Here is a 25211-nt window from a genome sequence, read left to right as displayed (position 1 = left end):
GTGGCATTCGTCCGTGGAACATTCGTCCGGGTGGCAATTGTCCGGGGAGTAGTTGTCCCAGACCCCAAGATATCTATAGCAGTTGGTTGAAGAAGTTTACCTTCATCGAACCATTTCTCGTTAACAAATAACCGACCTCCTCGTCTAAATACAAGCAGATTCGTTTTATCAGAACTTATCGTTAGTTTATGTGAAACTGCAAGCTGTTAAATAATATTAGTCGGAATCTTATAATGATTCTAATTATTATAGAAATGTTTTTGTCAGTTTTATTTCGATCACGTAAAGTATATTTTTTCACAATGTTGATACTCCTTAAAACGGAACAAGTCACAATATACTTCAACTGATTAACGACTTAATATTAGTGAGCTCTTCATTTATCATAGGATAACTACAATACCCAAACTATTTCGCGTTATAGTTTCGTTATATTCAGAACGAGTGACTGAGGGAGTTTGGTTTTACGCCAGGTGTCAGACGTTTACCACTTCGGTGAAATCCACGAGCACGGGTATGGTGCTGACAAACCTAGAAACATAATCAGGGCGAACCGGGATTCGAACCCACAATCATAGGTTTCTGGCGTGCCCAAGGGACGCAACTCTGCACAGCGAATCGCGGCGCCTTCGACGACTGGGCCACCCATGCCCCCTGTTCAGAACGAAACTTAATACGGAACATTATTGGATACCAGAAAGGGACTAAACATTAGTTGGTCATGAGCTTTCCTGAAGGCCCACCAAGAGTATGTGTGATTCTGTTCTACTTCAGTTGTAGAATTTAAATCGCCTGAGCTCAAGTGTGTACAAGTATCTGTGATATAGGTTATGACCTAATGATCACCTAACATTTACGGTTTAAATGAAATATCCATCTCAGTATTTGTCAAAAGACAAAAAATTAACAATGTGATCGTAAATGATGCAAACTAGAATGCCATTGGAAATATGATAACACAAGAATGCTTATTCTACAAATGTTAACAGTAACACAGTGTCTTGTAACGCAAATGTGTCACAAACGTGACCAGAAAGCGAGATTATTATGGGGCAATAGTTTCGCGTAAGTGACGCGACAGCGGCGCGATAACCACGCAATAGTGGCGCGATAGTGCCGCGAAAGTGCCTCTTTCTTCTACAACATTATCGCGGAAATGGCGCGAAAGTATCCCGAAAGTGGCGCAATAGCGTCGTGTTAACGCCTCAAAAGTGAAGCGAAATTTTTGCCGCATCAGTGGCGGGAAATGTTTCGCGAAAATGTCGCGAAACTAGGGGAAGTTACTTATGAAATGTAGTGTACATGGTACCGAACTGGACATACGTGATGACGCACATGGAATACATGATACATGACAGAGAGCGGGACATGCTTAAATATTCAGATATGAAATAGTCAAAAATAAGATCCCAAGGCATAATACATTCAACTAGATATTTTTAACTTATCGATCCCAAGTGTCATATGACCCTAACGACTAAACCCAAGCAAACACCAGGTGTGGTAAATGATGCCTATTGATCTTGTTAACTACTTTCAAGATCGAGACCAATAAGACACAAACAAGCCTCGGTCGATGACGTTGGTTGGGTCATAAAACTGCATTGTTTAAATCTTTAAAGCGAAACGGTAAGGATCAGCATCATGTCGCAGAACCATTGATTAAAAGCATCCAATCTTTATGAATAAGTAAGTAATACATTGTTACATTGTTACATTGTTATATTGTTATATTGTTACCTTGTTACACGTTGCCAGGCACACGGAGATGATTAGACGTCCCTTCTTGTAGAACAACATCGTCCTAGTTTTAGTAAAGACTTTGGAGAAGACACGTTGAGAAGATGTTCTCTGCAAGTCTTGTCACTTTATACTTGTCCTATTCTTTTGCGTCCGAGATGTGTGGTTATGAAAATCGAATCGTCGATAATTCGAGGTTAAAGGGTTTCTCATTTGATTTTATCAAAGGCGCTAACGTCTTCAAATGCGCCGCTGAATGTGTTCAGAGGAACTTTTGCAAGTCTTTTGACTTTGACAGGAAGAGAAAGACATGTTACCTCAACTACAGGAACGTGAGCGAAGTGTCTGAATCCCCCGAGTACAACCCTGACTTTCTGCACAGTAATGTACAGGACTGGCCCAAGGTATGTGGTTCTCTGTCTGACAAGAGGGTGGCCATTGATCAAAGGTGTGTTGCAATTCTATATGCATGGAAGCGTTCTTAGCCTCCAGATTCGATCCGGCACCGATACTTGGTTTGTGAATACACTGGGAACATTAGTGTTAGAGTAAGAGTGTGTGTTAATGTGTGGCTTGGGTGGGGTTGGGGGTTGGGGGTTGGGGTGGGGGGGAAGGTGTTTTGATCTGTTCAAAGCTGCGATGATAACCCAATACTCGCCTTCGTGGCTTCGTGGCTTTGATCAACTTGATAAAGAGATCTGGCACATTGGGCTCAACTTTCTCATTCAGATTGTCTAATTTGTATTCATTATTATCCCCCGCCCAACGAAGTTGGCGGGGGATATAGAAACGGGCTCCGTCCGTCCGTCCGTTCATCCGTCCGCACGTCCGTCCATCCGTCCGTACGTCCGTCTGTCCGTCCGTCACGTTTCGTTTCCGGAGCATAACTCATAAACCGTTCAATATTTTTTTATCAAACTTTGCAGGTCTGTCAGGTTCATGCTGAACTGGTGCCTTTTGCTATTGAGAAATTTTAGAAATATTTATTTTTTACGTTTCAATGGCAACAAGATGGACTTAGGTTCTGTGAGGGTCGGGTTCGTTTCCGGAGCATAACTCATAAACCGTTCAATATTTTTTCATCAAACTTTGCAGGTCTGTCAGGTACATGCTGAACTGGCCTTTTGCTATTGAGAAATTTAAGAAATATTTATTTTTTACGTTTCCATGGCAACAAGATGAACTTAGGTATTGTGAGGGTAGGGTTTGTTTCCGGAGCATAACTCATAAACCGTTCAATATTTTTTCATCAAACTGTGCAGGTCTGTCAGGTACATGCTGAACTGGTGCCTTTTGCTATTTAGATTTTAGAAATATTTATATTATACGTTTCCATGGCAACAAGATGGACTTAGGTTCCAAACTCATCTTTTTTTAACAATTTCCATGACAAGTTCCACCTCGGTTAATAAAGGTTAGGGTTTGTTTAGATTTAATTATGTCATAAATTCTGCAACAAGGGCGGGGGATATAACCACGTTAGTGGCAAACTCTTGTTGGTATTAATATAAACATGAATATATTTTTATTATTCCAGAGTGTCACTGGGCTGTGCAAGAATCACACATGTTCCAAACATGAAAAATGTATCGTCATGGTCAACAAGACTACAGAATGCGGTAGGCATGTAGGCATTAGTCAATAATCCGTTATTCCTCACCCCGAGTCAACAATCTGTTAGTCAACCATCTGTCCACATTCCGTTTGTCCACAATCCGTTAGTGCACAATCGGTTTGTCCACACTCCGTTTGTCCACAATCCGTTAGTGCACACTCCGTTAGTGCACTCCCCGTTAGTGCACACTCCGTTTGCCAACACTCCGTTAGTGAACACTCCGTTTGTCTACACTCCGTTTGTCCACGCTCCGTTTGTCCACGCTCCGTTTGTCCACAATCCGTTTGTCCACAATCCGTTAGTGCACACTCCGTTTGTCCACATCGTTTGTCCACAATCCGTTTGTCCACCCTCCGTTTGTCCACACTCTGTTCGTACACAATCCGTTCGTTGTCAGTCAACAATCAGTTGATGTTAGAGCACATTCCGTTTGTCCACAATCCGTTAGTGCACACTACGTTTGTCCACAAACCGTTTGTCCACTCTCCGTTTGTCCACAATCCGTTAGTGCACAATCCGTTTGTCCACACTCCGTTTGTCCACTCTCCGTTTGTCCACGCTCCGTTTGTCCACAATCTGTTTGTCCACAATCCGTTTGTCCACACTCCGTTTGTGCACATTACGTTTGTCCTCACTCCGTTAGTTCACACTCCGTTCGTACACATTTTGTTAGTCAACAATCAGTTAGATCACTCTCCCTTAGTGCACACTTAAGTTAGTCTGCAAACACAATCCGTTCCTCTCTCCGCTAGTTCACACTTAACTAAGTCCACAATCTTTTAGTCCACACTTTGTTAGTCCACAACACTTTAGGCCATGCTCCGTTACTCCTGCTTTGTAAGTCCACAATCCGTTACTCCACACTCCGTTAGTACATACTTATATTAGTCTGCAATCCGTTAGTCCACACTCCATTACTTCACTCTCTGTTAGTCCACAATCCTTTAGTCTGCACTTCAATGTTCCACAATCCTTTAGTCCGCACGATGTTAGTCCACAATCCTGTAGTCAGCACTATGATAGTCCACAATCCGTTAGTCTGCAGTCTGTTAGTCCACAATCCGTTAGTCTGCACTTCAAAGTTCCACAAACCTTTAGTCCGCACTATGTTAGTCCACAATCCTTTAGTCCGCACTATGATAATCCACAATCCGTTAGTCAGCAGTCTGTTAGTCAACAATCCGTTAGTCTGCATTTCAAAGTTCCACAAACCTCTAGTGCGCACTTTGTTAGTCCGGAAAACCATTATTTTAGGACGATTATGTTTTGAGAACTTTTATATGCAATTTGTTAATTTTGTAGATTTCACAGTGAACCGTACCGTCCGGTTTAACGGGTTTAATTGTACATAGTGCACATTCTGTGCAGACGGACACCCAGTACTAGTTCTTGAAACTAGCTAATGAGACTGTTACTATGTGTGAACTAGATGATTTGTGGGTTAACGTGCCCCGAACGTCGCTGCTCATGCTATCAACCACCTGGTAAAAACTGAGAGTTTGTTTGAACAGACCCGTAGGTCCGAAGAATGTAGGTCCATGACAACCTGAGCATGTCATAAGAGGCGACTAAATGGATCGGCTGGTCAGAGCACGTCATTTAGCTTGAATATTGCTGCTGCGTTCAACAACGAATAAACGCACCCTTCAAATACAAACCCAACTCACAAATTCACATACGTTTTATCAACCTGTGTTACACACGTATATTTTATCTCTTGTAGTCCCGATCCAGCTCCGTGACCTTAAACGTAATGACACAATGGCCTTCACTGTGAACTCCCCCCTTTCCTGGCCTAATGCCAGTGCCGAATGCCAGAAGAAAGGGGGTTCTCTCATGATGCCGAAAACAGAGGACATCAATGTATTCTTGGATGAAATTCTCACCGAACTAGGTAGGCAATGTTTTAAATAGTGATAATCTGCTTGGAGAATCCGGAATGATTCTATCCTTATATTAATGGCTGTTTCTTTATGTCGTGATGAAGAAATTCATTGTGAGTGAGTGAATTGGGTTTAACGCCGCTTTTAACAGTATTCCAGTCATATCACGGCGTGTCAGCTTAATGTGGGAGGAAAGCCCGAAGTGATGCAGGCCTCAGACGTTTACCACTTCGGTGAAACCCACGAGCACGGGTATGGTGCTGACAAACCTAGAAACATAATCGGGGCGAACCGGGATTGGAACCCACAATCATAGGTTTCTGGCGTACCCAAGGGACGCAACTCTGCACAGCGAATTGCGGCGCCTTAGACGACTGGGCCACCCGTGCCCCCCGAAATTCATTGTGGATCTGGCATACAGACACGTGCACCCTGTTGGTAATTCCGAGTCAGGCCTGGCTTCGTAAAATGCGACTAAATGGATCGGGTGGTCAGGCTCGGTGACTTCGCTTGCACATCATGGTACCTCGGCGTAGGACGTTGCTCATACTATCAACCATTGGTTTGTCTTGGTCGGACTCAATTATTTACAAGCCAGTGTGACACAACTTGCGGAGTTAAAAACAAACGCACGAAATCCAAATGTACAGATTAATAGAACAAAGAGTTACACACATGTCAAAATACTTTTATTTGCTAAAAAATGATTTCCCAGGTTTTATTATTTTTGAACATTAAAAAATGTCCAAAATTCCTTAGGATATCGCCAACGAAGTTTGAAATTTGTTGAAATTTACTAATATTTTAAAAACATTTTCTTCCTCTGTACAATCTTCTCATATTTCCTTCTTCGAATGTATTCGCTTCGCCATTGATATACTCTAAGGTACTTATCAGACCAATGGGATTATTTTCATGGTTACCTTTGAAGCGAAAATGACCTCTGACAGTCTACCTTCTTCTTCGGTCGGGTAGCCTAGTGGTAAAAGCGTTCGCTCGTCACACCAAAGACCCGGGTTCGATTCCCGACATGGGTACAATGTGTGAAACCCATTTCTGGAATATTGCTAAAAGCGGGGTAAAACCATACTCACTCACTCTTCTTTCCGTATAATGCTTTTTAGCAGGGTATCACTTACATTTGCAGCAATTTCTTCAACATTTTCTCCCAAACAGTTAATAATAGTTTCAGTTATTTAGTCTATATGATTCATAAGATCCTTCTTAATCATTTTACTATAACTTTCGTCCCTTTTGTGTGACCCATATTCCTTGCGTGAATATGTTGTATGTATTCTCTGATCTGTCAGACAATTCTGTCCCAATATAACAGCAATGGCAGCATGGAAACTGTACGGCGTAATGGCAAGAGCAAGTTCAATGTTGTATTCTTTCAATAGCAAATAGTCAAACAGACTACTTTAATAAGTATATTTCCCTCTAATATCATTTCATAAACGTCCATTTGCTACTCGTAGACCAGTTGAACAACACAAGTCTAACTAAAAGTTGAAATCCAAAGCTGTTCACTGCCTTATCGATAGAAGATGTATCGAGAGCCTTATCAACAGAATAATCATCGTCATCTGTACAGCTTGAGAAAAAGTCCTGTTCCTTGTAATCAGATCTCAGTCCAACTCTTGAGTTAAAGTATCCAACGTGTTGAATCCCTGGAATAAACTGTCAAACAAATCAACGATGCACATTATATACTCACACGCAAAAAAAACCGCAAGTGGTTTTAAGCAAATAGGTAACAAACACGGAACCATCAATTGATACGAGTTTTAGCATGTAGTAAAGCCTGATGGTGTTATCAATATTTTTGGTTGCATTTTGGAGTAAAACGCAACATAAAAACGAATCGCCAAAACGCACCATTTCAATGAATATGTGGGTATCATGCACCCATTTCTCGCGAAATCGAAAATACACGACCTGTCCCGAACTGTAGTGGGTATAAAACTGTGGCCGATTCTTGGACCTACCACTCCTTGGCCACGCCTAACTCAAATTCATAGAAACCAGGCTATAGGACGTTTGGAAGCTGGAGAGTCTGTCCAAGATGTTGCCCGTCATTTCAACGTTTACATAACCACAATTTACCGTCTCCTGCATCGATACAATGCTACACAGACCCGAGATTGCCTTCCTCGGAGCGGTCGTCCTAGGGTCACCACACCTCGACAAGATCGGCAGATTACCCGTCAACACCAGCGACATCCGTTCCTAACTGCAAGTGGAAGTGCTCGACAGACCATAGGAACACATAATCGACACATTAGCCGGGACACTGTGATTCGACGTCTCCGTTCCAACAACCTCAGATGTCGCCGACCAGCACATCGGCCTGTTCTCCAACCACGGCATTAACAAGCACGACTTCAGTGGGCACAGGGTCATCGCAATTAGCGTCATCGTGAGCGGAGGCGTGTAATCTTCTCTGATGAAAGTCGGTTTTGTGTCTCCAATTCAGACGGAAGAGTAAGAATTTGGCGGCGTCGAGGTGACCGTTTCGCTGACAGAAACGTTGTGGAAAGGGATCCATGGGGTGGACCTAGCGTCATGATATGGGCAGGGGTTGGACTTAATGCGAGACTTGGAATCATGTGCTTGCTGAATGTTGGTCAAGGTCGGGGACACGGCGTCACTGCTCAGCGGAATATCGACCAAGTGATCAGACCCCACGTTGTTCCATTTTTTGCACAACATCAACAACACATTTTCCAGGAGGACAACGCTCGTCCCCATGTTGCCAGAGCTACCATGGCCTTCCTGCAACAACACAACATCCGCGTTCTACCATGGCCAGCCCTCAGCCCTGATCTGACCCCATCGAAGACTTGTAGGATGAGGTTCAAAGGCGTCTGCACAATGTGCGCCCAGTCCCTACAACTGCCGATGAACTACACACAGCTGCTCTGGATGTGTGCCTAGGGCCATCACAAATCGTCTGATCCACTCAATGTACAGGAGATGTGTGGCAGTGATCAATGCTAATGGTGGTCACACCAGGTATTGACTGGCATTTTGGGTATTGACCCGAAACTGTGTAAGCCCTTAACATTTGAAAAAAACAATTATGTCATCTGCCTTTTAATCCATTAAAGTGTCTTCAGTCATTTTTTTGTCAATCTTACCCTGTTAGTATTTCTTTTCTTTACTGTTGAAAATAAATAACAACTATACTGCTTACTCGACTTGCGTTTCGTTTGCGTGTGAGTATACATAACTGAATTTGCAGGCCATATATACACAGCACACACTATTATTTTGTTTGTTTGATGTTTAACGCCGCACTCTGCAATATACCAGCTATATAACGGCGGTCTGTAAATAATCGAGTCTGGACCAGACAATCCAGTGATCGACATCATGAGCATCGATCCACGCAAGTGGGTTACGATGACATGCATCAACCAAGTCAGCGAGCCTGACCACCTGATCCCGTTAGTCGCCACTTACGACAAGCACAGTCGCCTTTTACGACAAGCATGGGTTGCAGAAGACTTATTCTACCCCGGATCTTCACGGGCCCAATCCCACATGTAGTATATGTAGTGTTTTCATGCTCGTGCAAACGCAGTCTCCCTCATCAGCAACACAACAGCCTCTTCAGATTTGGTACAAGGGATTAAGAAGTCAAGGGGTGCCACGCTGACACAGGAAGAGTCTGAGCGAGGCTGGGCAGACGAATGCTTGAAATTTTGGATGCAGATTGCTAAAACTCGGTTGAGGAATACTATATTGGTGTCTGTCATTTGTGTAGGGATGTTCCACTTTACATTAAGGCAAACAGGTAACAATTACTTGTGCTCTCACCTTACCTAATCCCGGTATAAGTCGTCTGACAGTTGGGCCCTCTGACAATTTAGGAGGATAACAATAAAATATGTCATTCCCCTAACACGCTACACGTCGGCCATCCGTGCGCATTCCGGCCTAATAGTATATTGTCTGTCCCTAATCGCTCACCAGAGATACGTATTTGACTGGTTAAACTCGTGCTTTGCGCAGCAAGTTTTGCTGTTTTAGCCCTCTGGTGGCCTGTAAAACACGTATATGAAATCATGTATATGAGCGTATGCTTATATATAAATGCAAATAAATACGTTTTTGTTTGTTTTGGCCGACAACAAGTACACAGACGAGCAAAGGAAACTATAACTAACTAAAATAAATTAGAATTTGGATTCGAATACGAAGCTCCCAAATCATATAAAACCAATCGCAGAAATGAAATTGAGTGAAAAATCGTTGTTAAATCCACGAAATTCCACCTCAACGCCCATATCTATTAACTTTTAAAATATCAGTGAGCGAATACTGTTCTTCTGATTAGTATAAGGGTAAGGCTATTTTTCAGGGCATTATCATTTGCAGAAGCCCGAGGTCTTCCATTAACTGCCCGACGAAGGAGGGCAGTTGAAAAGACCGAGGGCTTCTGCAAATGATAATGCCCTGAAGAATAGCGTTACTGTTATTATAGCTAAAATGGATGGAACTTTGTATCAAATAAAAAGAAACAACAATATCGGTTTTGAAATATTTACTGAAATCAACACAAATGTCACTGACCCACTATTACAAATATGGAAACGTCATAGAACAAACCAGATGACGTCACTATTTAACGTGACGTCACCTATGCCTACCCTATGACGTCACCCAACAACGGACGTGATAATGGCCCGTCGTCAAGCCATATGAGGGCATTATCAAGTTACAGTGGCCCGCTGATTTTTGATAACATGCGGGCGGTTTACTGATAATTCTATCCATTTTAGCTATAATGTGTTTTATTGATTTCAAGGGACGATGGGGTCGTAATAGGTTCTCTCCTCGCGCCGAAAGCCCGGGTTTGATGTGTTAAGCACATTTCTGGCGACACCCGCCGTAAAATGTTGATAAAAGCAGCGTAAAAAAATATGAATCCATTTTTTGAGTCCATGCGTTGATGTTATAGTTCCGAAAGGAAATACTTTTTTTCATCTTTCTCTCAGGTCTCAATTCTAAGAAATTTTGGCTTGGAGGAACGGATGCTGCAGAGTGGAAGACCTGGCGATGGGTGGATGGGACTGAATTCATATACAATGACTGGGCAACTTCTGAGCCAGACGAAAACGTCATTCAACGGTGCATGGTATTGAACAGATTGGAATGGTATAATTCGAAGTGCTGGTATGAAAATAGGTACATATGCCAAACTTCTACTCTCCACTGAACAGGCGAGGTGAGGTGAAATGGGGTTTAACGTTTCGTTCAAGATTATTGCACTTCGACATGAGAATTTTATTTTAATGAATATTCTAGCCGTGTATAAAATTGCCTCATTGAGAAACTCACTGGCTTGTGATTATTTCTGTAACTGACAGTGTAGCCGCGAATAACTGCAATACTGCTGATGCGGCTTTAAGCAATATTACTCACTCACTCACTGACGGTAAAAGTTTTGCTTCCAGCTTTCGGACACATTTATGTTTTCACCATCATTGGACATTCATAGACACAATTTCTTTTGTTAAATTATATTGAGCATGTTTAGGGTTTTATTATAAAGTACATAGGAAACTGTAACAACGGGAGATGACTCAGACTTTGTGTATGTAAATTACATAGCATTTTCAAGCTCAAGTCATAAGTTTGCTAAATACTACTTGGAGAATGAAGAGCATGAAAGAAGCATGACCAAAGGACTACTAACGTGCGCATGGGCCTTGACCTTATGATATTACGCATGCGCACGGACAGCGTCTAAAACGCGAGAACACGAGAACGCGAGATCGCGAGAAAATGAAATGTCGCATTCTCGCGTTCTCGCGATTTCGTTATTTTGTGGCCTAATTTGACAAGTCGAGATTGCGAGATTGCGAGATTTTGCATCATGTCCAAATGTCGCATTCTCGCGTTGTCGACTTTTGACAAAAAGTGCTATGTACCAAAAACACGAGAATGCGAGATCGCGAGAACGCGAGATTTTGGCCAAATCTCGCGTTCTCGCGATCTCGCATTCTCGTGTTTTGGGCATATTTACCTCGTTTCCAAAGGTCGAGATCGCGAGAATGCGAGATCGCGAGAATGTCCCTTACAGTATTCCATAGTTTACCACTTCGGTGAAACCCATGAGCACGGGTATGGTGCTGACAAACCTAGAAACATAATCGGGGCGAACCGGGATTCGAACCCACAATCATAGGTTTCTGACGTGCCCAAGGGACGCAACTCTGCACAGCAAATTCCGGCGCCTTAGACGACTGGGCCACCCGTGCCCCCTTCTGGATAAAGGACTACAGTCCTGGTGTGACATTAATGATTTTGTATAAGATAGCTACGTGATAAATCGCAAAGAACAATGAAGAACGAAGTGTGGTTTATTTCACGATAAAACATTTTTCTATCATGACATCATTTCTGGAGATTCGAACACGCGCTCGCAACTTGATGACGTCGTATAATAGACGACGTTATTTTTTAGACGGAGCGTCTCGTGAGTTGTTCCCCATAGATGTAGCTGGGCAACGCAGATAAACGCAATGGCCGAACGATCGCATCCAAAAGAGGGAGAGATATGACAATCGGTAAAATGGACTTGTCCGACATTGCCGCGGTTGAATTCTATTCAGGGAGTCATCATTGTTTAAATACGGGTAAATATGTTTAAAGTGTCTCCTTTTTAGTAACATCCTAGAAGAGGCTGTACGTAATGTTGATTTCTCTAATATGAAACAAACGACTCGATGTCGTTGTTTATCTTCAATAAAACACTGCAGTGAGAATAAACCACTCGGCTCCGCCCCTCATGGTTTATTCTCCCTGCAGTGTTTTATTGTACGATAAACAACTCCCACTCGTCGGTGATTTCTTAATTTTACAAATCTCAAGGCTGGTTTAAGAGCCGGACATTTAACTTATGATCACATTTTCACATTACAGGTAGCTGCACAAAAAATACCTATCCAAACCTAAGGGTAGATTTTACAGCATCATCGTTGACTCTTCAAGGGCATTTGATGGAGTTAATCATAAAGATTTAATGAATAGTTTGAGAAGGGTAGGCCTTGAAAGCAACTTTATTAAATTACTTGTATGTATGTATTCTAATCTGTTAGCGTAAGAAACCCCAGCAGCTTTATCTGATTATTTAAAGTGCGACCTAGGAACCCGCCAAGGATGTGTTTTAAGCCCAATATTATTTATCATCTTTCTAACTGAATCAATATCAGATCTGGAGGAAGGGTCTTGGAAGGGTCAGCTTTATAACGGCTGACTTTCCAAATATTTTTGCTTTACTATTTGCTGATGATGCATCTTAAATAGCTTATTCTGCTCTACAATTATACAGAGAATAAACGTGTTATAAACATTTGTGATTCTACAGGAATTCAAGTGAATTAAAACAAAACCAAAATATTTGTCTTTAGAAGAGGGAGACCTTAAAGGAACTATGAAATGGTTATATAAAGGCACACATCTTCAACTTCTTTGTTTAACGCCGCACTCAGCAATATTCCAACTATATGAAGGCGGTCTGTAAAAAATCGAGTCTGGACCAGACAGTCCAGTGATTTATATCATGAACATCGATCCACGCAATTGGGATCGATGACATGCATCAACCAAGTCAGCGAGCCTGACCACCCGATCCGGTTAGTCGCCTTTTACGACAAGCATAGTCACCTTTTACGACAGTTTCTCTTTAGAGCGTGGCTGCCGTGGTGGCCCTATATCTGATTGTTATCTGTGTAGAAATGTTTGTTATTGCGGTAATATCAAATAACATGAAACGGGAATTGATTTTAGAGGAAAAGAATAGCTTATATTTCAATATGCAGTTGATACAAATTTCACTTTTAATGGATCTGAAAAAGAACCTTCAAAATATACGAATAATGTTTTCAACTTGCTTGAAGGAAATGACCGCTTTAAACATTGATATGATCTTTACCAAAATATGCAAAACATAATAGGTAGAATAACAATAATAAAATTTCAGATTTTCCCTCTCTTTACACAAATTTTGGTGGCGCTTCCCATCCCAGAAAACAGTTCTTTAAAAGGCTGAATTCAGTTTTATTTAAACGTGTTTGGGCAGTCAGGTGAGACGGAATTAAAAGGAAAATGTTGATAAATGAAAACGGTAAAGGGGGGCTAAAATGACTTGGAATCCTTTTGTGAAAATAAAATAGATTGAAAAGTTACATGTCGCCAAGGGTTCATGGCAGCAAAGCTCACGAATCTTTAAATCCATTTCTAAACATAGACCTTTTAAATTCTGAAAAAGACAATTTCGAAACAACAGTCAATGAAATAAAAAAATATTTTCGGAAAGATGTAGTCAAAAGCTACATTTATATTAAATCAAACGAAACACACACTGTTTAAGTATTGTTAAGTTTACCTCCATTGAACTTTGTTCCCTACAACGAACTAGGATTGTTAGTTAAAAGGTATAAATTAGGTTCGATCCGAATGAAACATACTTATACTACTTTCAACTCACACATCACAAACCTAAACGATGGATACAGTAACAAAAGTTGATACACAAAACAATGAGTGAGTGAGTATGGTTTAACGCGGCTTTTAGCAATATTCCAGCAATACCACGCCGGGTGACACCAGATGTGGGCTTCACACACTGTACGGGAATCGAACCCGGGTCTTCGGCGTGACGAGCGAACGCTGTAACCACCAGGCTATCCGACCGCCCCCACACAGCAATGGCAATGACCACGCAATTGGTTGGTTGGTTGGTTGGTTGTTTAACGCCGCACTTACCAATATTCAAGCTATATGACAGCGGTCTGTAAATAATCGAGTCTGGACCAGACCATCCGGTGATTATTATCATGAACATCGATCCACGCAATTTGGATTGATGACATGTATCAACCAAGTCAGCGAGCCTGACCACCCGATCCCGTCAGTCACCTTTTACGGCAAGCATGGGTTGCTGAAGACCTATTCTACCCCGGAATCTTCACGGGTCCCACGCAATTGGAATACCATGACATGCACTAACCAAGTCAGCCAGCCTGACCACCCGATCCCGTTAGTCGCCTCTTACGACAAGCATAGTCGCCTTTTATGGCAAGCATGGGTTGCTGAAGACCTATTCTACCCCGGAATCTTCACGGGTCTCATGACAAGTGATGACAATGATTTATGTCAGTGGTAGGTCAATGTGATCTACTTTTTATGACTAGCATATTGTTTAATTCTTACCTTGAATTCAACCAATTGACATCATATTTGGTTGATGTGCTGGATAGCCCTTTGAAATGTTTATGAAATACTTGTTACCGATATTGAATATTAAATTCACTTTCAAGGTCAACACTTTCAACAATTAAAAGTGACAATATATAAACGGTTTACAGTAGGTCAAACACATTTGCTATGTGTTTTGTTTAGGCCAGACTCAGATTAAAAAAGGGTCAAGAGTGACCCAAGTGTAAGGTCAATGCAAAGGTGAAGGTCAGCCGTGAAGGATGTTTTCCATAATCACTAAAATGCCTTTTTCTTCAAATACTTATGAAGTTCTATGAATGTGGCATGTGCCATATTTTCTCTGTGACAATTTGTTTGGGGCGGTGGGGTGGCCTAGTGGTTCAGGTGATCGCTCGTCACGCTGAAGACCCGGGTTCGATTCCCCAATGGGCACAATGTGTGAAGCCCATTTCTGGTGTCTCCCGCCGTGATATAGTTGGAATATTGCTAAAAGCGGCCTAAAACCATACTCACTCACTCATTCATAATTGGTATATTTCTAGATAGCCGTTTTACAATAGTCAAAATTGATAGTGAAGATCAAATGAAGTCTGAATGTCTTTCACTAACAAGAGTCATCAGAAAGATGACATATCCCCCCGGCAGCTGTCTGTAAAGTAACCACAAGTAAATGTGCAATTCTGTTTATGAGTCAAGAGTTGAATGTTCTTTAAGAAGCGTACATTGTTTACCAACAAAAGATCCACCATGGTCGCATCCATATGACATGGATAGTAAAACATGTGTTTCTGTCGGGTTTTTTTGTGCAAATAAATGACAAATTACAAGAAACAAGCGTATAGTCAACGAAGTCATCTATATCCCCCACACATTTTAACATGTAATGGTCCCAAACCAGGTAACTGACCCAACATTTCTCTTAGACCATGTCAAAATAGCTGCAATGGAAATTCTGAAATAAACATTTCTAAAACTCCTTAATATCAAATGGCACCAGTTCAGTATGTACTTTATATATGGACATGCAATGTTTGGCAAGGAAATATTTAACAGTTTATTTTTAATACTCCCACCCTATATGAAAACTTAAATCCAACTTGTTGCCATGGAAACGTAAATAATAAAAAAATACAAATTCGGCACCAGTTCAGTATGTGCCTGGTAGACATGTTAAGTTTTGTAAGAAAGTATTTAACGGTTTTTGAGTTGCGCTCCGGAAACGAACACCACCCTTATAGAACCTAAGTCCAACTTGTTACCATTGAGACAAAAAAATAAAATATTTATAATATTCCTAAATAGCAAAAGGTACCAGTTCAGTTTGTGCCTGGTAGACATGCAAAGTTTTGTAAGAAAGTATTTAACAGTTTTCGAGTTACGCTCCGGAAACGAACACCACCCTCATAGAACCTAATTAGTCAAACTTGTTACCATGGAAACGTAAAAAATAAAAAATTCTAAAATTCCTTAATAGCAAAAGGCACAACTTCAGTATGTGACTGATAGATAATTAAGTTTCGATCAAATACACTGAATTATTTTCGAGTTCTTCCCCGGAAAAGGAAATGATTACGGACGGACGGACGGACTGACAGACTGACGGATCGCTATATCCCCCCGCATTATATGCCGGGGGGATAAAAATGCATACTGTTCACAGTAACTGAAGAAATGTTTACTTTAGTAGGAATTAATATGGTACATGTCTCCTTAGGCGGGGTTACAAATTACATTTAAAGCTGCGCATCTTACAAAATATATTTCAAGAGATTCTGACTGGCATTTCAGTGGCTACCATAGCAGAAGTATTCCAATCTGCCAAGTTTGCAAATAAAGCTATCATCAGACCAGTGAGAGCAAAGTGTGTCCAATCACACCACCAAGTTGACCTCGTAGATTTCAGCACAAATGCTGTTCGGTGGAAAGGGAAAACATATACATTTGTCCTGACTCCTGTGGATGTGTTCAGTAGATTTAGGTGGCTTGTGGCATTGCAAACAAAGAAACGCAAAGGTGTAGCCAGTGCTCCACCTAGCAAGTTACAATTGGGCCAAGGTCTCGAATTAAAGGACATGTAAAACCCTGAATATCAAACCCTTACATAGTGGACCTGACCACCCTCAATCTCGAGTGAAAGGGGAAAGATCCCATAGACAATTGAAAAGAAATTGTATGACTTTGTAACTGTGGGCACCAAGGGCGTCAACTGAGCATCACATTAGTGAAGATACGTTGCCTCAGCACTGAATAACGAACAGAAAGAATGTATAGGATGGCAGAGTTCTTTTGAAGTGCATTTCGAAAGATGATTTCAAGATGATGTAGTGAATGTAGATATTAATGAGCCAAACTCCAAGGACATGTTGAAGCAGAGTAAGTACGTTTCTCGGACTAGCCATCGGGCTGAAGTTGCGACAAACAAAACCGACAGACTCAGTATTCAAAGACAACAAAGACTGCAACCTCAGTGTTCAATGTATTCGATGGTGTTTTATGCAGCTATGGTTCCAAAAAGGCCCCTAAAAGGAAAGGGTTTTTGCACACAAGTTGAAATCTATGTATAAGATTTCATTCACAAATCCTATTACACGAAAAGAAGACATGTCTGAATGGATGTCAGTTGATATGTTGTCAAGTACCACAATTGATGTAGAGGTAAAATGAAAGCAGATCGCTTACAGCGCAGGGCATCATCGAGCAAAGTATCAAATACCATTATTGGACACGGACAGGCCAATTACATTACAAGGTGTCATCGTTTATGACAATCCGAGGAACGGCGACTGTCAGTTTGCAGGATTGTGACACCTTTTATCTAAAATTGGTTTATTAAGATCGTCTAGAACACTTCGAGAACATCCCAACACTTCAGATGGATTCCCCTTGGAACTTTTTGCGGGCAAAGACTTGGATACATACATATCCGGTGTAACGGTCAAATCTTTATTTTATTTTCCTATCATTTATGATAGCTCAATTTGTTAAGGAGGTATACAATCTGGTTTATAGTACTTCTACAAATTGTCTTTGCATATGACAACAGTATTATACAATATAAAATATTCATAACGGTTAGGATTTGTATTTTAATTACCTGGTTTTGAATGATATGTTTCATTTTTGAGTATGTGCCAAGTTTATGTCAACCTTAAAAAGAAGCAAGATAATCACAGACTGGTGAGGTCAAATCACCATGCATGGGGAAGTCGTGCGAGGAATGTTTTGTGATGTCTAAAGTGATGGTGAGACACATTTATTCACTTATTTGACAATTCATAGATTGGAATTTGTTGGTGAATGCATCTTCTTAATTTCTACCATACATAGAAACTGAATTCTTCATAATTTAGGTTTTATGGCTGATTTAGACTTAGATTATGGAAATATGGACTAGACTTCAACTTCTTTTCATAAGTATTGTTATGAAAGGCATATGAAATATTAAGCTTCCTGTTTATCTAGTGCAGTTGATGTATTGTTTTTGCACATTTTTTTATCATTACATATTTTGTGTATTTCCAAGTTTGTGCCTTAAGTTACATTATTGTCGAATGTACATGCTATGTGAAAGTAGACAAGCCCTACCTAGTATACTACTGCTGTATTATGAAGTAAATGTGTTAACGTCAGGGAATTTAGAAGGCACATACTCAATGAAATTCTTTCTATCTGTTACAGTCAATCTGGTGTTTGTTCATAAGAAACGAAAATAAAGAATCAAGTTTGAAATTCATGTTGTAATCAACATCCGGTATGCTAGATGAAGGTACCTACATAGACCACACAACACTGCAAGCAGTCTCAGATATGTTTAATGTTCATATTATCTTATACTCCTTGCTTAGCATGCTTGTCGTAAAAGGCGACGAACGGGATCGGGTGGTCAGGCTCGCTGACTTGGTTGATGCATGTCATCGATCCCAATTGCGTGGATGGATGCTCATGATGTCAATCACTGGATTGTCTGGTCCAGATCGATAATTTACGGACCGCCGTCATATAGCTTGAATATTGGTGAGTGCGGCGTTAAAAAACAAACCACCCAACCAACCAACCTTGCTTGGCAATGATGCTACTGTAAAAATAATTCCTGCATACAGTGTTGCAACCCAAACAATCAATCTTGGCAATTTTGCTGAAGAAGAAGGGGAACACAATGTTGCTCTACAACTTCATGGAACCCAAAGAGAGCAGCCACGAGACATGGAAGGGCACAGGAACATGCCAAGACAAGGATTTTAAAAAAAACAAATAGTAGCGACGAAGAACACAACGTATCTCAACAACGTCATTCGCAATGTGATGATCAGGGTTTTTTAGGCATGGAAAGGGAACAGAAAGGAATTGCCAAGACAAGGCCTTCACAGTACCAACAGCAACAATCAAGAAGTGCACTTCTCATGTCGAAAAGATCAGTACCAGTAAGGCAGTAACAACAATATGATAAAAAGGTTGCATTCAACGATCTGTCAGACGAGGTGGTGCTTCTAATCACAGGTCTCAGCAGTCGTCTGACAGATTATTGTGCAAGACTGTGACATCTTTCTTGCCAGTGTCCCACCAGGTCCATCAAAACACAAGATCATTTCTCCATTTGCGACCACGGATGTATTGCCCTTCCAAGAACCGGTAGTGTGCATAGACTTATAATGAACTATGGAAAAGGTAGCGGTGTTTCAATTGAACTCAAAAGAATAATTGGATCAACGCATGGTTACTTCTAGAAGGGAATGCGTGCGAATGGTATGCAGTAATAGACATATTTTGGAAAAAGTTGTGTTGAAAAGACTCATGCCATCACATATTGTTTAGCGAGACTGGAGGTTTTGAAACACAAGGGTTCATTGGATTGACTTCTCTGGCATCGTTGTTTCATATTTGAATAGGCCGCCATTCGTTGGTTCATTGTTCATTTTATCCATCTCTCCCTTTTCCTATATCGAATGTTTTTGTCTTTTAGGGCGGTCAAATGTATTGGATGTTGGAAGTATATGTTTTATGTCAATACATTAGTAACTATATGAATAATAGAATTTGAAACAAAATCGCTTTGTTTTATTTTCCCTTTAATATGGTGGAGGTAGAAATTGATCATGTCAAATATAAGCTCCATATAGCGTCTGAGATAGGATAAGTATATAAATGTACGATTCATTCTAAAAAATACAATTTTTAAAACTTTAAATTTTATATCACGCTATGCATTTCTCCAACGGTTTGATGATGGGCCACAAAGACAAACACTCGTGGATAGGGAAGAAACACTCCAAAAAGTTTTGTGACTCCGATACCCCCAAGAATAATAAATGGTCGGTTTTAAATACTGAAAGTACACCATCTATGTGGGGGGCTTGACATTATCAAACCAATTCCGAAGTCATCAGCCAGTGATCAAGTGTATTAACAAGTTGTATTGTGAAATTGAGAATGAGCCTTTCTTTGGAATTCTCCATTTGGAACAGCACCATCATGTCACCACATGACCTTTACGATAAAACATGTGTGTCTTCTTTCGAAATCCTTTCTTAGATAGATACAAAAGTCCAAAGATGAGCTGTATAATTTGCTCAACCAGTTTCACGAATGTGATTTTCAAGTGTACAGTTATACCAAGTACAGTTATACGCTGTTTTGACGTCACAGTGCCCATTTACACAGTATGGCGTCATAATGGAATCTAACATTGTGACGTCACAATAGGACTTATGACAGGCGTACGACACATACTGAAATACAGTAATAAGATTTGTAGTAGAAGAAAAAGGTACAATAATTTGTTTGTAAGTATGAATATTATAACTATCTTTTATCGTTCTCAGTGCATCATTTTCACATTTGTAAAACTGGAATATCACAAAATTTGGTGCTTTATTCCCGGCACATTGATCAATGTGTTGACTGAGTGGGATACACCGTCAAGGGGTACCTTATTTGCTGTCGGTGGACCTTCACTCTCGTTCTCAGGCTGTCCCCTGTCTGTGCAATGTATTCGGCTTTGCATCCAGCAAAATTGTATGACATAAATCAAGGTTTTGAAGCACAATTCATATTTTCACGGACCTAGAAAGCTATTCCGTTGTAAAACATGAAGGCAAATACCACAATTGGGTCTGTTACACTTTTGTACTGTTTTACATTTTTGTTTTCCTTTAGAGAATTGAGTGAGTTAAGATTTAACGTCACATCGTCCTTTAGAGAAAATAGCCCTAGTAAGAATATGTTTAAGTTTATAACTCTGTCTTTTTTTTAATAAGTTTATTTAGTGACATTTTTTGTTTTGGTTCTTTACACTTATTTAAAGAATACAGTGTCTCCCGATAATTTCCAAATGTTTCCGGGTTATGGGGATTAAAGGTTGTAACAAAAGGGAGAACACTCTCGTTCGGTTTATCTTTAGATTCTAAATGATCCCCATGGTGTTGTGATTTAGCCTTGTTTATTGTGTCTTCTACTATTTTTCTAGGGTAGTTTTTTTCTGATAGCGACTCCCTCAGTTCATTAAGTCTATATTGTGAACGATCATAATTAGATACTATCGCGCAGATTCTACGTGCTAATGAGTAAGGGACACTGTTTTTAGTATATGGGGTGATAGGAATTGTAATTGAGGTATTGTTTGGAATCGGTTTGTTTGTAATATACATTTGTTTCAATTATATTATTTGAAATTGTAACCATTACATCTAGAAACGATAGATTTATCGCTCATCTCTAAAGTAAGGCTTAAGCTTGGATGGAGTGTCTGTAAAATCACTATCAAACACTGTAAATCGTCTTCATTCTTATTCCAAAGAACGAACAATCATCTAAAAGTCTTTTCTATTTGTCTTGAAAAACCTGTGAAAATGCAATGCCGATCTTTTTGCAATTTTTGAGTACAATGTTTCCTTCAAATAACCGAGTACTAGAGTCGTAAAAGAAGAGGCCTTTATTTTGTCCAGATTACTGTGCCTCTAAATTTTTTTTAAATGAGAACCATAAAATTAAAAGTATTATTGGTTTGAAGAAACTTAATACTATCGATAATGAATTCCGAGGTAATGTCTTATATTAATGTCTTATATAAACTGTTGTCGTTTAATGTGCCACCAAAGACATAAACGTCGACCAGTGTCCCACTCTGTGTTTTTTTTATAATTTAAGAAAACATATCCTGGAATATATGGAGACATCGAGAATTTAGCGTCACAGTATGACCGTCAGCTACATTATTTAAAAAACAACCGCGTACATAAAGATGATGCACTGCAAATAATGGGATGTATGACCAGCTGCTGGTGAAGCACCACAGAGAGGACCAGAGGGCCTTCAAGAACTTCCTCAGAATGTCCCCAGAGATGTACGACGAGCTGGTACAGCGAGTTGGGCCAAGGATCACCAAACATCACTCTGTGCCATAGCGCCTCTGGGACCATGTACACGGCCTTGAAGTTTGGTTGGAGGGTACCCCACAACACCCAGTCATTGGCCGTGAGAGAAGTCTGCCAAGCCATCATTGAGGAGTACCTTGACGAGGCGATGACCTGCCCCACAACCCCTGAAGGCTGGTATGAGATCTCAGACCAGTTCATGGAGAAGTGGAACTTCCAACATACCTGTGGTTCCCTTGATAGCAATCATGTTGCCTGCAAGGCTCCTCAAAAGAGTGGTTCCGTATACTACAATAACAAGGAATTCTACTCCATCGTGCTCATGGCAATGGTAGATGCGGACTACAAATTCCTCTGGGCAGATGTGGTTAGTCCCGGAGCCTCGTCTGACGCCCAGATCTACAACGAGTCTGAACTCAAACAAATGGCTGAAGATGGAACCATTGGCTTCCCTACTCCAGATCCTCTTCCTAATGCCTACAAGGATGTGCCATACTTCTTCGTCGGTGAAGATGCATTTGGCCTACGGAAACAGACGATAAAGACATACACCTTGTGTTGTCTTCAATTACAGACTGTCCCGAGCCAGGAGGGTTGTTGAAAATGCATTTGAAATTCTGGCAAACCGCTTCCAGGTTTTGCTGACCACAATGCAGCGCCATCCATCCACCGTCAAGATCATCGTGAAGTCATGCATTGTTCTCCGTCCCTTGATGAGAATGAGGTATCAATCACTGCAGAACCAGCAGCTAGACCCTTGGAAGATGCCAACAGAGACGTCATCCCAGGAGAGTGGAGCCAGGGCAGAAACCTACAGGACAACCGTGTCATGGCCACCTCCATCGCCTCCAGCAAGGACGGGAAGAAGAAGTGGTACCTGATCAAACATTGGGCCAACTCTACAGGCGGTTCAGTGCCAATGAGTGTAAGTACTTTACTGTTTTTCATGTTATCATTATACGAAACAACACTTCATTTTTACATACAGATTATACAGAAATCTTTTATTATGACAATAGTTGGTACAATTAATGACCCATCAATCGCATGGCAAAATACACAGTCGCTATTCTAGTGGTCTTGTGGTGGTTGTGGTGATGGAGTGTTCATTGGACCTTCATCATCCCTCGGGAGGCTGGTGTCCAACACTGTCGAAAGGTTTAATGGTTTCCCAAGTTCATGTTACCATCCAAGAAGGGGAGGGGCTGCTGCTCCTGTGGCTGCAAAGAGTACAGGGTGGAGGATGGCTGCTGTGGACACTGTCGTGGCTACAGGATAGTGTGGGTCAGAGGAAGCACTGGTCCTGGTGGGTCTGCTGCAAGTACCTCTCCACGTAATCCGCAGTCTGGGAGTCCCACACTGACGAAGATGGTCGCTGGTGTTTCCACATGGCAGGCCTTGGCTGGTACTGCTCAGGCGGGGATGGGGATGAGGCAGGGCTAAACTCAGGTGTTGCACATGGCCGCACTGGCTGAGGGATGTTGGGGTTTGCCAGGATGCGCCTCAAGGGCGGCATCTCCATGTACTCCTCATCAATTGTCCACCAGCATGAGGTCAGACAGTACCTTGTTGATGTCCCTCCTTGCTGTCTTGTACTTCTTGTCACACATGCGGAGAAGACTGTCCTTGACGTAGTTAGCGAAGGTATTTCGAGTAGTGGGCTTGACGGAGAGGCCCAGTGCTGCTGCTGGACGCTCTCCTTAGGGTGGATAGGAGGGGTGTGTCTGGGTCTTCCTGGGGACGCCGCTGAAGAGGTAGAGGTAGGGTAGTCAAGCTTCACGGCGGCAGCTCCAGCCTCAGCACAGGCAGCCGCAGCAGATTCGAAGTCACCTTCAACTGCAAAGACAAATGTAGAACATCATAAGTAAAATGAAGGCAAACATTAATGCAATAATGCACATTTGATTGTCATAAATTATTGAAAATCACAAGTAAATGAATGCAAAAATTATTTCATTGCCATGAAATTGAAATCAAACTGTAGTATTCTTACATTTTTCATGGGCGCAGCCTTGGTGCGCTAGAGCAAACTCCGGAACTTGAACCGCTCCAGAATCCAGGACTCCCGCTCAGACAAGCGTTGTGCACCAGAGCCACTCTTGGTCTTGAGGAGCTTGGTGTGCGGGTCCAGAATATTGTGTCCAACATACGGTCAAATACACCATGTAAGAACAGTGGATAGTGTATCTTATATACGGTGGTACGTCATATAGAGTTGTTGATAACAGTGAATGTTGTCTCTAACATACAATGGAACGTCACACACATCAAGTAAGAACAGTGAATATTGTATTTTACACACGGGGGTACGTCATATACACCAAGTAAGAACAGTGGATATTGTATCTTATAAACGGTGGTACGTCATATAGAGTTGTTGATAACAGTGAATGTTGTCTCTAACATACAATGGAACGTCACACACATCAAGTAAGAACAGTGAATATTGTATTTTACACACGGGGGTACGTCATATACACCAAGTAAGAACAGTAGATATTGTATCTACATACGGTGGTACGTCATATAGAGTTGTTGATAACAGTGAATGTTGTCTCTAACATACAATGGAACGTCACACACATCAAGTAAGAACAGTGAATATTGTATTTTACACACGGGGGTACGTCATATACACCAAGTAAGAACAGTGGATATTGTATCTGCATACGGTGGTACGTCATATAGAGTTGTTGATAACAGTGAATGTTGTCTCTAACATACAATGGAACGTCACACACATCAAGTAGGAACAGTGAATATTGTATTTTACACACGGGGGTACGTCATAAACACCAAATAAGAACAGTTGATATTGTATCTACATACGGTGGAACGTCATATAGACTTGTTGATAACGAAGGGCGGTCGGGTAGCCTAGTGGTTAAAGCGTTAACTCGTCACGCCGAAGAGCCGGGTTCGATTCCCGACGTGGGCACAATATGTGAAGCCCATTTCTGGTGTCTCCCGCCGTGATATAGTTGGAATATTGCTAAAAGCGGCGTAAAACCATACTCACTCACTCACTTACTCACTTGTTGATAACAGTGAATATTGTCCCTAACATACAATGGAACGTTTTATTCACAAAGTAAGAACAATGAATATTGTATTTAACATAAGGTGGTACCTCATGTACACCAAGTAAGTAACAGTGGATAGTGTACGTCATATTGACTTGTTGATAACAGTGGATTTTGTCTCTAACATACAATAGTACGTCACAAACACCAAGTAAGAACAGTGGATACTGTCTCTAACATACGGTGTGGTACGTAATATAGACTTGTTGAGGTCAGGGGATATTGTATCTAACATAGGTGATAACAGACGTTATTGTGTACAATGTGTACGCCATACAGAAAAGGTGAG

The 25211-nt window shown here is 41.1% G+C and overlaps 2 protein-coding genes across 2 annotated transcripts; both read left to right on the top strand.

Annotated features, from left to right (window-relative positions):
* The first annotated feature begins 1777 nt into the window (after nt 1-1777).
* On the top strand, nt 1778-22188 carry LOC124112345 (killer cell lectin-like receptor subfamily B member 1). Its single transcript, XM_046472415.2, has 5 exons — nt 1778-2144; nt 3278-3359; nt 5079-5249; nt 10242-10431; nt 21613-22188. The coding sequence occupies exons 1-5, from the start codon at nt 1845-1847 to the stop codon at nt 21650-21652; spliced, it is 783 nt and encodes a 260-aa protein (XP_046328371.2). The 5' UTR covers nt 1778-1844; the 3' UTR covers nt 21653-22188.
* Nucleotides 21883-22440, top strand: LOC125376877. The gene has a single exon (XM_048389266.1). It carries the CDS (start codon nt 21883-21885, stop codon nt 22438-22440), a length of 558 nt encoding a protein of 185 aa, XP_048245223.1.
* The last annotated feature ends 2771 nt before the right edge of the window (nt 22441-25211 follow it).

The sequence above is a fragment of the Haliotis rufescens genome, unplaced genomic scaffold (assembly GCF_023055435.1).
Source record: "Haliotis rufescens isolate VD_foot unplaced genomic scaffold, xgHalRufe1.0.p SCAF_8, whole genome shotgun sequence".
Taxonomy (NCBI): Eukaryota; Metazoa; Mollusca; class Gastropoda; order Lepetellida; family Haliotidae; genus Haliotis; species Haliotis rufescens.
This window is presented reverse-complemented; position numbering and strand designations above follow the sequence as displayed.

Excerpts from the sequence above, each read along its gene's own strand:
- LOC124112345 (XM_046472415.2), top strand. The coding sequence starts at position 1,845 with ATGTTCTCTGCAAGTCTTGTCACTTTATACTTGTCCTATTCTTTTGCG. Across the intron at positions 2,145-3,277 it reads ATGTACAGGACTGGCCCAAG|AGTGTCACTGGGCTGTGCAA; the intron begins GTATGTGGTTCT and ends TTATTATTCCAG. Across the intron at positions 3,360-5,078 it reads CAACAAGACTACAGAATGCG|TCCCGATCCAGCTCCGTGAC; the intron begins GTAGGCATGTAG and ends TATCTCTTGTAG.
- LOC125376877 (XM_048389266.1), top strand. The coding sequence starts at position 21,883 with ATGTACACGGCCTTGAAGTTTGGTTGGAGGGTACCCCACAACACCCAG.